This window comes from Mus caroli, unplaced genomic scaffold (assembly GCF_978045245.1).
Source record: "Mus caroli unplaced genomic scaffold, Mus_caroli_1 scaffold_13, whole genome shotgun sequence".
Classification (NCBI taxonomy): Eukaryota; Metazoa; Chordata; class Mammalia; order Rodentia; family Muridae; genus Mus; species Mus caroli.
In genome coordinates, this window is record NW_028227268.1 from 41731950 (window position 1) to 41749422 (window position 17473).

At 44.7% G+C, this 17473-nt stretch overlaps 1 protein-coding gene across 1 annotated transcript in view; it reads left to right on the plus strand.

The window, feature by feature from the left end:
* Asic2 (acid sensing ion channel subunit 2) overlaps window positions 1-17473 on the plus strand; it is a 271184-nt gene that overhangs the window by 243347 nt on the left and 10364 nt on the right. Inside the window, exons 4-5 of the mRNA XM_021177008.3 lie at window positions 13728-13878; window positions 16068-16124. Of these exons, the coding sequence (XP_021032667.1) occupies window positions 13728-13878; window positions 16068-16124 (208 nt within the window). The remainder of the gene's footprint in view (window positions 1-13727; window positions 13879-16067; window positions 16125-17473) is intronic.

The window sequence follows — 17473 nt, forward strand, 5'->3', positions numbered from 1 at the left end:
TTCTAACTTGGAGCCTCAGACAGTGGGCTGCAGATACAACAGGGATAGGTCCCGAAAGATGGACCAGGGCCTAAGATACAAGCTTACGCCACTAAGGACAGCTGGAACTCCAAAAGAGCACATCAGGCTGTAGCGCCACCTGCTGGTAAGTCTCAGACCTTAGGTCTGGGACTGTCTGAACCCTTTAGAGGTTGAAGTACACAGGGATGACACCAGACAGAGGAGGGGCAGTCATTTCCTTTATATAAACTTCGTTATATAAAATGAAAAGCCTGTGGAAAGACCCTCAAGCAATGTAGGGCGAGGGAAAGAGAATGCAGTCCTTACTTTGATTTGCTCACAAATTTAAGCCAGTTATCGAAGTCACCAGCTCTGTGATACAGTGTTGTCAGGAAATGCAAGGTTCAAGGCTCAATCCAGGTGTTTTTCCTCTCTTCCTGACTGGCTCATCCACCGTCTGTTATAATCATGAACTCTACCATTCATGATTCTAGCTCTCTAGCTCTCTCTCCTAGAACCTGATCTCAGGATCAAGCGAGTGACCTTTTAACTCACATGTGTGTGTGTATGTGTGTGTGTGTGTGTGTGTGTGTGTGTGTGTGTGTGAGAGAGAGAGAGAGAGAGAGAGAGAGAGAGCTAGCTTCCAGAATCTACTTGTCACACTCCCCTGGTGCTGGAGTTACAGGTACACACAGCCACACTCAGCTTCCTATGTGAGCTTTGCACTCAAGTCCTTATGTTTGCAAAGCAAGCACTAAGCTATCTCCCTAACTCCTAGCCAGAAAGGCAGGAGAAACAAGGAGCTTCTCTGGCCCATGGTAAAGAGAACCAGAAAAAAAAAAAGAAAGAAAGAAAGAAAACAGAGTTAAAGCTGGAGATATGGCACGATTGGTAAAGTGCTTGCCCTGCATTATGAAGTCCAGGGTTCGATCCCCAGCACCACATAAAACGGCATGTGGTGGTACAAATCCTAGCACTTGGGAAGCAGAGGCAGAAGGATCCAATCCTCAACATCCTCCTTAGCCTCAGTGAGCCTGAGGCTAGCCTGGGATGCCTGAGACCTTGCTGAAAGAAAGAGACATGGGTGGAGAGGAAGGAAGGAGGAACGGATGGGGGACTGTATGTGATGTGAATGAGCACATAGCCATGACCAGGAAGCGCTGAATCTATCAAGTCAGATGAGAAGACTTATAGCTGGGCTTGAGGGGTGGGAGTGAAGACGCCATAGAACACCCGAAGCCACCGCAGCCCATGACACATTGGAGTTCAGAGCAGGGTTTAGGTCATTCTGCTGTGTCATTCTAGAGTTCCAACTGATGGTCTGAAAAGACTTTAGAGGTTATCTCGTCCTAATGCATAGCCAATACCTGAATCTCTCTCCTCCAATCCCAGCCAATGAGGATCCACTCCCAAGAGTATAAGGATAATTTCATTACAGTTATACTGGTGGATTAGAAAGCTCTCTGTGTTGAGAACAATCCCTCTTTAGGATTAAATAAGGTAGTGCATTTAGCATGCCCGCCACAGTGTCTATAACATCAAGAAATGTTATCTTCATCTCTGCCTCCCTTGTGACAACTACTCCTGTGTCTGTCTTTCCCTTGGGATGTCAGAAAACAAACCTAATTCTTCTTCCCTGAGACAGTCCTTCAGATAGCTGAAGACAGTGCTTCAGGGTCCCTTGAGGCTCCACTTGCCTCAGATAAACAAATACTCCAACCCACTTGCAGACACTCATTGGTAAGCGAGAGCCGTTGCTGTGTGCGCTATGGTTACCAAGCTGCTGCTGTGTGTATGAGGCTTCAGCGATGCTTATGAAGCAAAGGACAAGGCAGCCACAGTAGAGCAGCCAGGCTCTGAATCAAAACCTCTGGGAGGGACAAACATGGAAGCAGCTGGCCTGGACCAAAGTTGAGCTATTGAAAGAGCTCTATCAGGCTACACCACGTGTCACCCATTTTGATGACTCATCTTTTTTCCCCCCTGAGACAGGGATTCTCTGTGTAGCCCTAGCTGTCCTGGAACTAGCTCTGTAAACCAAGCAGGTCTCAGACTCACAGAGATCCACCTGCCTCTGCCTCTGCCTCTGCCTCTGCCTCTGCCTCTGCCTCTGCCTCTGCCTCTGCCTCTGCCTCTGCCTCTGCCTCTGCCTCTGCCTCTGCCTCTGCCTCTGCCTCTGCCTCTGCCTCTGCCTCTGCCTCTGCCTCTGCCTCTGCCTCTGCCTCTGCCTCTGCCTCTGCCTCTGCCTCTGCCTCTGCCTCTGCCTCTGCCTCTGCCTCTGCCTCTGCCTCTGCCTCTGCCTCTGCCTCCCAAATGCTGGGAGGAAAGGTGTGCGCCGCCGCCATCTGGCATTGATGACACATCTTAGTAGAAGAAAAGTAAGTCAAGGGGCTGGGAGCATAGCTTGGGCAGTTAAGTGCTTGCCAGGCAAGCATGAAGATCTGAGTTCAATCCTCAGAACCTACATTAAAAAAAAAAAAATGCCAGGCTCTGTGGTAGGCTCCTGTAATCCCACTTCCGGTAGACAAGCAAGCCTTAGAGTTTGCTCACTAGCAAGTTTAGGAGAATAATCAAGTCACAAATCGTAGTGTGAGATCTTATCTCAAAAAACAAGTCAGGTGGTTCCTCGGGAACCATGACTGAGATTGACATCTGGTTTCTGCAGGCACTTGTACATATGCAAGTGCACACCCATATAGGTAGCCACACACATGAATATTTGCACACACCTAGTACATACCACAAATATGCACATACACATATACATACACAAGGAGAGACAGCGAAAGAATTAAAAAGACACAGAAAAATTCCCCCATTACTATCACAAAATTAACTCACATCATCTTGGATCCCCAGCCTCTGTCAAAGGACTTCATGCATCCCTTCCCAAATCCCATTCGTTGCTTTTAGAAACCGATCTTAAGCAACATGGCTATGTAATGCATCCTAAAACCTGGATCCTGGCCTTCTGCTTAGAGGTGATCAACCCTCAAATGTTCTCCAATAAGGTCCAGAGGGAAGCAGCGGTCTCTCCAGGAGCACCGGGAAGCTCGTGTGGAAGTGAGGTCTGTTCACAGATGCCGAAGAGGAAGATGGGAAAGAAGGGGAGGAGACCTGGAGGTCCTCCAAGGCCGGCTTCTGGTTCTTTCTATTTGATCCTTTCTAGATATGGGGGTTGTGAGGCAGGGAAAAACTTAAGGTTGGCACCAGAAATTCCTGGAACCACCTGCTGGCTCCAGCCCTCACTGAAGCGCGATCCCATACAATGCATTTAACCTTTTTCTGAAACTTTTTTCCCCATAAATAAAATAAAAACAGGAATGCCTGCATCAAGAGAGGCCTGTGAATATTATATTAAATAGGCATTGAGAGTTTAAGTTCCCAGTAGTGCTGAGCAGCTAATAACCGTCCAGCTAGCTCTCACAAAGTCTAGATACAAGATTTTATAGCCGGTGTCTGAGAGTATGCCACAGAGAAAGCAAAGCAGTCAGCGGCTGGGGAGTGCACAGCCTTGAAGTCACACTTGGTGAAACAGGCGCTTATTTACCTGACCTGTCTCCCACGTGGACACCTCAAAGTTCTAAAAGAATACTGAGGCTGGAGTTCAATTAGAGACCAGCACGCATCGAGTTAATGAGCCAGAAACCAGAATTCGGGGTTGCCAAAAAGACTGGAAACAGGAAGGGAGAGTCTAAAGAAAGGACTTCAGGAGTCAGCCCTAGGTTTTTATGTACGTGTTCCTCAAATCCTAGGCTGAATTTTCAATGTCATGTAAATGAATACAGAGCATAGGGGTGATGGGAAGAAAACAAGAGCGGAGAGAGTAGAGCAACCATCGCAGCAGCTGCCACTGCCTGGGAGGAACGAGCCATAAACAACCTGGGCTTCCCACCGAAGCCACAGAAGTGTCATTCTTTGGGAGTTAGCTCATAGCCCAGGATTGTAAGCCAAACTAAAATATATCCACCCTTACTGCCACAAAACCAAAGTGCTTCTCTATAAATTTAACTGTGCCTAGAACTCTGATCCACACTAGAGGAAGATAAGCTATCCTGAGTCTCTAAAGCAATCTACCCACAATGTCTAGTGTGCAAATTACTAGATGACACACAAAGAGAAAACCATGAAAATAATCAGAAACCAACAGATCTACATCTACCCGCAGTGTTAGAAGGCAGTAAGTTTATAATAATAACATTGAACCTGTTAAGTAATTTTGCTGAAAAGAATGTAAATAATGACAGATTTTGTTTTCTTAGGCAAGATTTGGAAATGTTTTTAAAGAAACCAAATGGATATTTTAGAACTGATAAATGAAGTGTCTGGCACATATACCTTGTTGTGTGGGATCAATAGAAGATTAGACACACAACAGGAAAAGGACCATCACACTCAGAGGCAGTTGAAAGAAGTGATTCAAGTGGTAAGAGCTCAGAATAGGGCTCAAAAAGTGTGTCCCGTGCAAACATAAAGGCCATGAGTTTGAATCTCCAGCATCCATGTAAAAATCCAGGATAGCAACGCAAACTTGACATCTCAGCGTTGGGGAGGTAGAGACCGGTGGATCCCTGAAGTTCACTGGATGGCCAGCCTACTCTAACCTGTGAGCTTCAAGTCCTGTGAGAGGCTCTGTTTTTAAAACGAAGGGGAAGAGTAATTGAGAGAGACGGCCACTGACAACCACTGGCTGCCACATGCACACACACAAACAAACACTTGCACACCCATAGCCATAGCCACACACACACCAGAAATTGTTCAAGTGGAATACAAAAAAAAGAAAAATCTGATTAAAAATAAACAGAGCTCCATTGACAATATATTGAGCCCGTACAAACTATATAGAAAGAGATTACACCATATATAAAATTGGCATTCCAGAGAAGAAAGAAGGAAAATAATTAAAGAAATATTGATTTGTCTTTTTCTAAATTCGTTCAAAAGCATCATTTCACAGATCCATGATCTTCAGCAACCCAGACAATAAAAATACAAAGAAAATCACACCAAGAAATGATATTGCCAAAATCCTACAAAATCAAAGGTAGAGAATCAATCTTAAAACGAGAGGAGGGAGACGCAGAGAATGAATAATCCATATGGAGAATTATCAGTCATTCTCAGCAAAAACAGTAGGGGACAGGAGATGGGGTGGGGGAGCATCTTTGAAATGCTAAAAGAAAGCACTTACCCAGCTATGAGGATGTACACAGCCAGAAGAATATGCTTGAGAATGAATAAAACTACGACATTGTATAGACAGATGAAACCTGAAGAAGTTTGCCACAAGTAAACCCATTCTGGAAAAAAAATGTTGAAAAAGAATTCATGCCAGTGGAAAATGACATCAAAGGGAAGTGTGAGATCTATAGGGGAAGATGTTGAATAATCAAAATAGTGTAAGTGTGATAGATATAAAAGATACGTTTCTTTCTCATCAACTATTTTAAAAGTTAACGGGCTACTTCAGGCAAAAATGGTCTTACCAGTGTTCTGCAGTAAGTCTCTTCAGTATATGTAGAAGTGGTAAGCACCATAGTATAAAGGACAAAACATATAAGTAGGCTGCCTTGTGATGTAATGCAACATTTTTTTTCTTTTTTTTTTGATTTTTAATATTTTTATTACATATTTTCCTCAATTACATTTCCAATGCTATCCCAAAAGTCCCCCATAGCGCCCCCCACTTCCCTACCCACCCATTCCCATTCTTTTGGCCCTGGCATTCCCCTATATTGGGGCATATAAAGTTTGCAAGTCCAATGGGCCTCTCTTTCCATTGATGGCCGACTAGGCCATCTTTCGATACATATGCAGCTAGAGACAAGAGCTCCGGGGTTCTGGTTAGTACATCATGTTGTTCCAACAATAGGGTTGCAGATCCCTTTAGCTCCTTGGGTACTTTCTCTAGCTTCTCCATTGGGAGCCCTGTGAACCATCCAATAGCTGACTGTGAACATCCACTCCTGTGTTTGCTAGGCCCCGGCATCGTCTCACAAGAGACAGCTAATTTGGGTCCTTTCAGCAAAATCTTGCTAGTGTATGCAATGGTGTCAGCGTTTAGAAGCTGATTATGGGATGGATCCCTGGATACGGCAGTCTCTAAATGGTCCATCCTTTCATCACAGCTCCGAACTTTGTCTCTGTAACTCCTTCCCTGGGTGTTTTGTTCCCAATTCTAAGAAGGTGCACAGTGTCCACACTTTGGTCTTCATTCTTCTTGAGTTTCATGCGTTTAGCAAATTGTATCTTATATCTTGGGTATCCTAAGTTTTGGGCTAATATCCACTTATCAGTGAATACATATTGTGTGAGTTCTTTTGTGATTGTGTTACTTCACTCAAGATGATGCCCTCCAGGTCCATCCATTTGGCTAGGAATTTCATAAATTCATTCTTTTTAATAGCTGAGTAGTACTCCATTGTGTAAATGTACCATAATTTCTGTATCCATTCCTCTGTTGAGGGACATCTGGGTTCTTTCCAGCTTCTGGCTATTATAAATAGGGCTGCTATGAACATAGTGGAGCATGTGTCCTTTTTACCGGTTGGGACATCTTCTGGATATATGCCCAGGAGAGGTATTGCTGGATCCTCCGGTAGTACTATGTCCAATTTTCTGAGGAACCGCCAGACTGATTTCCAGAGTGGTTGTACAAGCTTGCAATCCCAGATGTAATGCAACATTAATTCAAGGTAGACTTGGGTAAGATAAAAATGAATAGTCCTAATAGAGCAACAATTAAAAAATAACAATGATAGTACAAAGTGATATAAATCAGAATCCAACAGAAAATTTAAAATGAACTATTTAAATTGTTGATACAAAAAGGAGCCAGGAAAGAGAACAAATAAGATAGAAACAGTGACGAGACAATCAGGATATAAAGAACAAGGTAGTAACTTCAACAAAAGGAACCAAGAAAGAGAACATATAAGATACAGTGACAGAGACAAGCAGGAAATAAAGAACAGGATGGTAGCTTCATATCAAAGATTGTACTGAGTGTAAATAGATCAAAAGCTCCGTAGTAAGGGGCTGAAGTGGTGGCCTGGTGGTTAAGAGCCCTTGAAGCTCTTCCAGAGAACCCAGGTTCAATTTCCCAACACCTACACGATGACTCATAACCATCTATAATTCCAGGCCCAGTGGCTCTGATACCCTGCACATATGAGGTGCACAGATACACATTCAGGCAAACACTCATACACATAAAATAAAAGTAAATAAAATCTCAAAATTTTTTCAATTCCCAATTAAAAGGAAGAGATTGTTGGATAGAATGAATAGCAGCATTCAACACACCTTACTTAGCAGATGAAGATCCTGACAGAGCGAAAGAATGGATGGAGGGGAGGTGGGAAGGGCGGAGGAAATGTGGGCAGTGGCGTTAGGAAATGTCCATGTCTAGCATGCAAACCCTCAAGGCACTGATGTCACAACGGTAGCAAGATCTGTTCATCAAAATGTCATAGTCCTAAATACGTAGGTGTCTGATAAGTTTACAAATATCCAAATAAGAATTGACAGTGAGAAATGGACAAACCGTACAGTTAAAGATTTTAACATTCCTTCCCCAGTCATGGATGAATATGCAGTATATTAGTAACTTTTGCATAGTTGTGACCAAAATACCAAAGAGAGACAAACCGAAGGACGAAGAAGTTATTTTAGCCTACGGTTTCAGATGATCTGGCCCATGCACTTGACCGGAACTTCATGGCAGTGTGAATGTGGAACACCAGGAGACTCCCCTGGTGGACTTTGAATCACATACATCTTCAGCCTCCATGGTACATCTCCAGTGTTCTACTTCCTCCAAGCTCAGTGCCACTTCCTAAAGCTCCAAGTACTTCCAAAATTACACTTCCAATTAGGAACCCAACACTGAACACATGAACATACTGGGGACATTTCAAGTCCCAATCAAAACAAGTAAGCAAAAAAAAAAAAATTATTAAAGGTATCAAAGATTTGAGCAACACTATCAAGTGACTTAACCTAATTGTCTTTTATGAAACTGTCCTGGTTAATTTTCTTCAACTTGACACAGACATAGACGTATGGGAGAAGAGGGACTCTTGATTGAGAAATTGTCTCCACAGATTGGCCTGTAGACAAGTCAATGGGATACTGTCTTAATGATCTATGTGAGAGGTCCCAGGCTGCTGTGGGTGGCGCCACCTGTGGGCTGGTGATCCTGGGGTGCATAAGAAAGCAGCCTGAGCAAGTCATGAGGAGCAAGCCAGGAAGCAGCCTTTCTCCGTGGCTTCTGCTCGTTTCCGCGGGCAAGCCTTTGCTTCTATCAGTGATGGTATGTGATCTAAGAGTTGCAAGCTGGAAAAAACCCTTTCCTTTCCCTCCTCAGGCCGATATTGGTCATGGTGCTTTATTAAGCAAAAGAAACCCCACTAATAAGATAGAAAGAAACAATAACAAAAAATTACAGAATGTAAATATTTCAGTGGTGTCTATAGAGCACGCATCAAGATAGACCCACCACAAGCTAGCCCACAGAACAAACCTCAGTACATCTCAAAGCAATGAAAACACAAGGGATAATGTCTCCTTCCCAAAGGTTAATTCAACCAACCGGAAGCCAATAACAAGGCAAGCGAGAAAACACAACACACCAGCATCTACACGTGAGAACATCACAAGTGTCTCAACAGGAATGTTGAAATGACATACAGACCTAATATACAACTGTAATCAGTTCAGAAACTTAGAAAAATGAGCACATTCCTTGGGGTGGAGGGATACCCAAGTTACTAAAGGGAGGGGGAGGAAGGAAGTATCTGGGAGGAGTTAGGGGAAGGAGTAGGGGGGAACTTGGTCAGAATGCATTGTATGTGTGTAAGAAATCCTCAAAGAATCAATAAAAATGTTTTAAAGCAGAAGTCACCAAAATTAGTGCAAGAAGAAGTAGGAAATCTTGGTATCTCTGCATCTATTAAAGGAATTGAATTTGTAATTTAAAATATCTGCATGCACACACATAAGCACCAGGTCCAGATGGCTTCACTAGTAAATTCAATCAAGCATCTAAGTTAAAATAAAAATGATACTATGTCTACACAAACTCAGAAAACAAAGACAAATGGAACATCTCATGACTCTTTTTATGAAGTTAACATAATTCCAATGCCAAATTTTAAAAGGATAACTTAAAAGCCAACCATGGTGCCCCAAGCCTCTAACCCCTCAGATGTCTGAGAGGGCAGCTCTTGGAGTAGAAGTCACTTTGAGCCACAAAGTTCGTGAAAGACTAACATAGGCTTCCAAAATCATATCAAGGTATTAGAAGAAAAGTAAATACGATTCCTTACAGATGCGAAGCTTCTTTTGAAAATATTTGCAAATTAGATATAGTCAAATCTAAAGAGAATAGTAAATCATGAGCAAGTAGGGTCTCTCTTGGGACTGCAGATCAGGCCACAGCTATTGATCAATCAACACCATTCACTGTAATAGTTGGGTAAAGAAGGGGGTCCTGTGACCATCTTTCTAGAAGCACGGGCCATCTTTACCAACATGTAGTAGCTGTTGATGATTTTCTTTTAAGAATTGAAAACTTGAGGGACTAGAGAGATTCCTCGCTGGTTAAGAGACCTTACTGCTCTTGCTAAGGACCCAGCTGTGAGTCCAGCACCCACAAGGTAGTTCACAATTGCCTATAACTCTAGTTCCAGGGGACCTTATGCCTTCTGTTGGTATCTCCAGGCATCTGCATGCATCTGATGTTCATAGAGACACACACGTTAGACGTCATTTAAATATTTTTAATTTAATATTTTTAATATCTCAGTGCAGCAAAGGCAGCTAATGAAAATGTATATCAAACATTCAATGGTGGGGTAGTAGTGGCACACAAGGGAGGCAGAAGCAGGTGTGTCTCTAAATTCAAGGACAGCCTGGTCTGCAGAGTGAGTTTCAGGACAGTCAGGACTACACAGAGAAACCCTAAGGAAGTGTGTGTGTGTGTGTGTGTGTATGTGTGTGTGTGTGTGTGTGTGTGTGTGTGTGTAGGAGCAATGATATCTCTTTCTTTCAAAGATTAGAAACAAGACCAGAAAATACACACCCCCTCTGGGATTTTTTTCCTCTAACATCACATTGAAATTTTTAAGCAAGAAATGGAACAAAAACTATAAGCAAAGAAATAAAATCTAAGCTCTCAAAAAGAATAAGCTATTGATATGCTCAAGAGTATGAATAGATGCCAAAAACATTTTGCTGAGAGAAAGCTGCCAGCCATGGAGAAATACATAACTCTGTCATTCTATTTATATGTGATCTCACAACAGATAAAAGTCATTTATAAAGACAAAGTCGACAGAAGGCTTCCTGAGAATCGGCAAAGGGGAGTGGTGTAAGTGGGCAGCTTTGGGGGAGATTAGATATGTTCTAAATCCTGATTGTAGTGATCCCCCCAAGGATGTGCATTTTCTTAAAAGTTCACTCCAGGTGATGGAGAGATGACTCAACCGTTAAGGGCACTTGCTGCACTTCTGAGGTTTGGTTTCCAGCACCCACTGATGGCTCAGAATCCCCTGTAACTCCAGTTCCAGGAGATCCGACATTCTTTTCTGACCTTTGAGGGCACCAGCTACTCACATGATGATAACACTCATGAGCAAACCATTCGTACACACAAAATAAATGAATCTTCAAAATGAATTCAGGCAGTTATGCATTAAATTTGATCTATTTTATCATCTACAAGTTATGCCTTCGGAAAGTTGGTTTTAAAAGCAGGAAAAAATAGACACCATTAGGAAAAAGTAAAACCCAGACTTTCGAGAAAAGATACTTCACATTTGACTCAGACCTTGAATTCAGGCCATTCTTTCAGAGAATTCCTACATCTCGATAAACAAGACAAACTATGAACAGGCTTTCTTAATAGGCAAAAGACTAGCATGTCACCAAAAAAGTAATAATGAATAACTGATAAAAACATAAAGTTGTTGTACCCAGGATCATCAATCATTGGGGCCAGAAACAGAAACACCAATTTGCTATAGCAGAACCTCAACCAAAATAACTAAAACCAGCAAGGAAACAAAGAAACAAAGAGCGTGGGGGGCTGGGAAGATGGCTCAGCTGGTAAAAGCACCTGCCACCAAGTCTGAATCTGATCTCTGAATCCCACATGGTAGACAGAGAGAACCAACTCCTGCAAGTTTCCCTCTGACCTCCACACATTCACATGGCACAGACACCTGACCACAGATACCAGCACACGATAAATAATAAATACATGTTTAAAAGTGGTAGAACCACTTTAGACCAGAGTCGGGGCCAGTTCTTATAAAATTATACTTGTAACTAATTTATGAAACAGACTCAGCTATTCCACTCTTGGCTATTCTCTCAAGAGAAACTAAAAATGTCTGCAAAATGAATCATAAATAAATCCTCAGGTGAGCATGGTCGCACAAGACTGTAATCTGGCACTTGGGAGATGGAAGCAGGACCACCTGGAGGTCAAGATCAGCCTTGGCCAGGATTCTCAGTGTCGGGATAAGGATACCAACCCACTCACAAAACCTTCCACCCAAAATTTGTCCTGCCTACCAGAAGATGGAGCAAAGACTGAGGGAATGGCCAACCAGTAATCGGCCCAACTTGAGACCTATTCCATGGGCAAGAACCACTTTCTGACACCAATAATGATATTCTATTGTGCTTGCAGACAGGAGCCTAGTAGCATAACTGTCTTTTGAGAGGCTCTACAGAGCAGCTGACTGAAACAGATGGAGAGACCCACAGCCAAACATTAGACGGAGCTCAGGGAGTCTTGTGGAAGAGTGGGAAGAAGGATTGAGGGACCTGGACCTGGAGGGAATAGGAACTCCACAGGAAGACTAACAGAGTTAATTAACCTGGACCCATGAGGGCTCCCACAGACTGAACCACTAACCAAAGAGCATAAATGGGCTGGACCTAGGCTTCCCCTCACATATGTAGCTTGGTCTTCATGTGGGTCCCCCAACAACTGGAGTGGGGGGTGTCCCTAAATGTTGCTTGCCTGTGGATCCTGTTCCCCTAGTTAGGCTGCCTTGTCTGGCCTCCGTGGGAGAGGATGTACCTAGTCCTGCAGTGACTTGATGTACCTGGGTGGGTTGGTAGCCATGGGGTCTTCACTCTCTTCAGAGGAGAAGGGAATGGGGGATGGGGAGAGGGAGTGTGCGGGGGGTGTGGGAGAATAGGGGAAATGTGATTGGGATGTGAAGAAATTAGATAGATAGATAGATAGATAGATAGATAGATAGATAGATAGATAGATTGGAAGAAAGATCACCCTTGGCTCCACAACAAGTTTGGGGCCAGCCTATGCTAAATGCGACCTTGCCTATAAATTAAGTAATTAAATACTTACAAGGGCTTCTTCATAATTACCAAAATCGATGATCAATCCAAACACCCACTACCAGGTGGACGGATAAACAAACCAGGATGTGTTAATAAGCTAAAGAACTCAGCAGAAAAGGAACGAACTCCTGGTGGGCCCCCATGTGGAACAACCAGAAAACCATCATTTTGAGTGAAAGAAGTAGGCAAAGGGTGCATGGGAAAACTATCAATTATCTACTTGAAATTTGAACTTGAACTTGAAAATTGAAGTTGGATTATCTATTTGTAGTTTGTCTGTTTGAAAAGAGGGTAGTCAGGGCTGGAGAGATGGCTCAGCAGTTAAGAGCTCCAACTGTTCTTCCAAAGATCCTGAGTTCAATTCCCAGCAATCACACGGTGGCTCACAACCATCTGTAATGGAGGTCTGATGCCCTCTTCTGGTATGTCTGAAGAGAGCAATGGTGGTGTACTCATATACATAAAATAAATAAATAAATCTTTTTTTAAAAAGAAAGAAAGAAAAGAGGGCAGTCTAACAGAATTCAATAAAGTGGTTGCCTGGGATGGGGATGGAGCACCAGTTAGGAAGAGACAAGAACTCAATTTCTATAGGGATAAAAAGGTCATGTGTCTTGTTTGATGCAGTGTGTACGTGGGTAGATGGTACACATTTAACAGAACTCAGACTGTGCACTTAAGATTTTTAGTGTGGCCGGTATAGTGCCTCTTGCTTTTAATCCCAGCATGCAAGAGGCAGAGACTGGCAGATCTCTGTATAGCCAAGGCCAGCCTGGTTCACAAAGTGAGTTCCAGGGTGGTCAGGGCTACATAGTGAGACTCTTTCAAAAAAAAAAAATCTCCCCCAAAAGATTTGGTGTGGTGTGGTGTGGTGTGTCTGTGTGTGTGTGTGTGTGTGTGTGTGTGTGTGTGTGTGTGTGTGTGTGAGCTGTTAAGAGCACTTGCTGTTCTTGTAGAGGACCACAGTTCAGTCCCCAGCACCCAGGTGGTGACTCACATCCACCTGTAATCCCAGCTCTGAGGGATCCAATGCTTTTTTCCGGCCTCTTCAGGTGCACATGTCACATACGTTCATACTCGTAGGCACACATATGGACAAACACACACACAAAAAAAGAAATATTTAAATTAAAAAACTGAGAGCAAAATTCCATGAAAACTGACAAAGATGGGAAACTTCATACAGGAGGCAGACAGTGAAGATCCACGAGGCCAGAGGACCTGGAGATGCTTGGTTGCTTATTTGCAAGTTGAACAGGTAGACCACTGTCCAACAGAGTCCATGGAGACTGAATGAGCATCCTCTGCCAGAGCTGACTGCATCCTCCTCCCTGCTTGTCTTACAGCTCACATATCTGCCCCCGCCGTGGGGGGAGTGCCGGTCCTCAGAGATGGGACTCGACTTCTTTCCTGTTTACAGCATCACAGCCTGTCGGATTGACTGTGAGACCCGCTACATCGTGGAGAACTGTAACTGCCGCATGGTCCACATGCCAGGTGGGTGCCAGAGCCCCCATGAAACACCTCAACCCACTCCTGGAGGATGCAAGGAGATATTGCTCTAGGGAGGCTGTGGTACCTGACCACTAAGGGGTAGATGGAAATTCTCCACCCAGTAACCAGGGGCAGCATTCTGGGATGCAGGAGCGCCCAAATGTGTGTATCACCTCCATCCCGACATCCCATATGCTTGCCAGTTGTCTGCTGCTCTTGCCTCCTGAGTTCAACGTCCAGATAACAGGATGCACCCTGATAATGTGCCTGTTGGAATATCCAGATGTCTATGGCTTTTACCCAGATGTTTCCCTTCATACATCCAGATGTCGAGCACTCTTTCGAGTGTGGCAGAAGTCTATTAGTGAGCAAATAAACGTGTCTGTGCTGACGCTTCTGTTGCCAGACTAACAAAGCTTGCTGCCGTCTCATTAGAGGCAATCCGCATGTCAAAGGCTGGGTGTGGAGTGGAACCTGGTGTAGGTAGGAGAGTGACAACAAGGACAGGAAACTGGGGTGGTAGGCATGGACCTTAGCTTCTATTTCGGGCTTCTCCACTCACTGTGTGGGCTGGTCCACATTACTAACCCTCTTTGTTCTTACATTCATTATCTCATATTTTTAAATGCCCTGCACACCATAAAAGCCAGTGATGGCTATATTAGTACAGGAAGAGTTTGGAATAAGAAATCACTCTGCTAAAGACCTAATGGGTGCTTGGAACTGTTCCTTTTGATATTTGTTCTTCTGGGCGCGTGTCCTACATTATTTAAGCTTATTTAACAGAATCTTTGTGGTAGACAGACACAACACACATACACACACACACACACACACACACACACACATGGGTTCAACGCCTGTCATTTTTGTTGTGACAACTCTCAGGTGAGTATCCTTATGGCTGAATTTTGAATTATTTCATTAGTGATCAGTAATGATCTTAGTCATTCAAGATTAGAATTGTTGATCTTTAAAATGGCCACTGTTCGAAGAGACTTTGCCAGTACTGTTTAGATCACTAATATCAGGAGGGAAAGACATAGGTGTGGCCCCAATTTAGCCACTCTGGGTCATGAAATCAACATCACTTCCATGACTGGGGTCAGAGGTAGCTCTGAGGGAAGACTCGGAGAGGGGCTTACAGAAGCTACAAAGGCAGTGGATGGTCCCCTAGACCCAGAAAAGACCATAATTCTCTCCTATCACCAATGACGCCTGCACTGACTGCGGGCCTACAAAAGTGCAAGAGAATAAATGTGTGTTGCTTTAAATGACACGAAAATTGCCGAGGGGTTCCTGGAAGACAGGGCAAAATGGAAACCACATCACTTAACATGTTATTATTGCAAAAGGGAATTGTACCAGCTCTTCAGTGCTGGTCTTCAAGGCAGGGGAAGAGGTGCCAAAGAAAGATATTCCTGGGGGACCTTGAAGGTCCACAAGGGGGAAAGGGGAAAATAAAACAACCAACAACCAAAAAGGAGATCTTTGTGTTCTGCAGAGAGTTCCCAGAAGGGAACACACCCAGCCTCGGTAAGCATTCCTTGCCTGGTGCTCGGACTAAACCAGCCATGAACTTCTTGCCCATAAAACCTGAGCCAGAGGCAAGCAAAGTGAGGTTGCAATCATTCTACCCAAGGCACGATCTGTGACATCTCATCCCTATGTGATGAAGGCAGAGCCGTGGGGAGGCACAGAGCCAACCCTGGATGCTTGTAGCAGTGTGGTGTGCTGAGAAGCAGCAGCCCCAGGATGCAAAGGACCCCTGCTCCTTACCGCCTACCTCACTGCCAGCAGCCTGCTACCTGGAAAGGCAGATGCTGAGGTCCATGGCTTTCTACTTGGAAGCCTAACACAAGGGGTCAAGGAGACCCCCTGGGCCTGGCTTAGAACCTTAGGGCCTTGTCTTGTCCCCAGTCTCCCAGACAAGCTGCCCTATCATCCCCAGAGCTGCCAGAAGAGTGCTGGGCAGCTCCCATGGTCTCCTCCTTACAGAGCAGATCAGAAGTCACCACCAGACCCAAGGACACCAAACAGTGGTGCCCACCATACCGGTCCCCTGAAGACAGCTTATCCCTGTGGGTTTGGAAGTCACTCAGTGCCTGGGCCAGTGAGGTGCCAATGGCTGGCGTGTGTGACCCTACCCGTGTGGTTAATAGTCTTTCTCCCTTTGCTTTCCTTTCCTATAGGGGATGCCCCTTTCTGCACCCCTGAGCAGCACAAGGAGTGTGCAGAGCCGGCCCTCGGTCAGTACTGGGGAGAACAGGGGAAGTGGGGGGGTGAGGTGGAAACTGTGGGGTCATCTCATGGGAACACAAAGTCAACCATGGAAAAAGGAACGGGAAGGGATAGGCACAAAGATTCTCTGTAAGGAGGAGTAGCTGCCTAAAGCTGGAGAGGAAGAGAGGGAAGGAGGGCTCTTCTGGGGCCTCATTGATGAGGGCCACAAGGGGCACAAAGATGCTGATGGAAAAGAAATAGACTTCACAGGAAATGGAGGATACAGGGAGAGGGCAGAGATAGAAAGAGGGTGACCTGAAAGAGCTTGGTGAAGTACACACACACACACACACACACACACACACACACACTCACAGCCACCAAGTTCATGTGCAAGCAGAATGAATGTTTTTCACATGCTATGTGCCCAAGGGAGCCGTGGCAGAGAGGGAAGGTCCTCTTCCATCCCATGCCTGCAAACACAAGCCATTCCAAGTTCCACTATGCCACCGCTACCACCTCCCCACTTCTCCCGGACCGCCCCCCACCCCCAAACCATAGCCTACAGTGTATTTGAGAGCTAAAATAACTGCAGGCTCCCCATCTGGAAAGCCAGGAGAGAGAGGGAGCCCACAGCAGTGGGTTGAGGTAGCTCAGCAGCTGTCCTGCTGTCCATCTCTCCTCTCTCCAGCCCCAGGAAAAAGCAGAGCTGTAAACAATGCTGAAGCACCCTCAGCAGCTAGCTGCAGCTGGTAGCACTAAGTGAAAGCAAAGCTAAGACTCCTGTTTTAGATGGTCTGAGACACGGGGAGGTGTTACAATGTATGCAGAGTGTTACAATGTATGCAGAGTGTTACAATGTATGCGGAGTCTTTCTTTGGATTAAAGATAACAAAACCAAATGAAGAAGACAGAGGGAGGAGGGGTGAGAACAAAAGAGGGAGCTAAAAGAACAATTATTCTTGCTAGTGATAAAACTTTTGGACCCTTGCAATTAAGCATCGATGGCTATTGCAACAGGGGAGCAAGAGGGTTCATCTCTGCATGTGGCAGACAGCCGGGGCTTGCCACCTGCAAGCACTGTGAAGGGTCAGGGTCAGAGAAAAGTAGGGAATGTCAGGGGAGGGGAGTGTCGCTACTCACGGGACTGGGATTCTTCCTAGAAGCAGGCCAGGGTGACAGGGCATCAAGGTAATCTGTGCTACCTTTTAACAGGCTTCTTGCCAAAGCCAGGTTGAGCAGTGAAGAAGCAACTTTCAAGATCCTGAGTAAAGTTCAGTCCAGAGAGAGAGAGAGAGAGAGAGAGAGAGAGAGAGAGAGAGAGAGAGAGAGAGAGAGAGAGAGGCTGTCAGAGGGCGACAATGCCTTTGTCGCC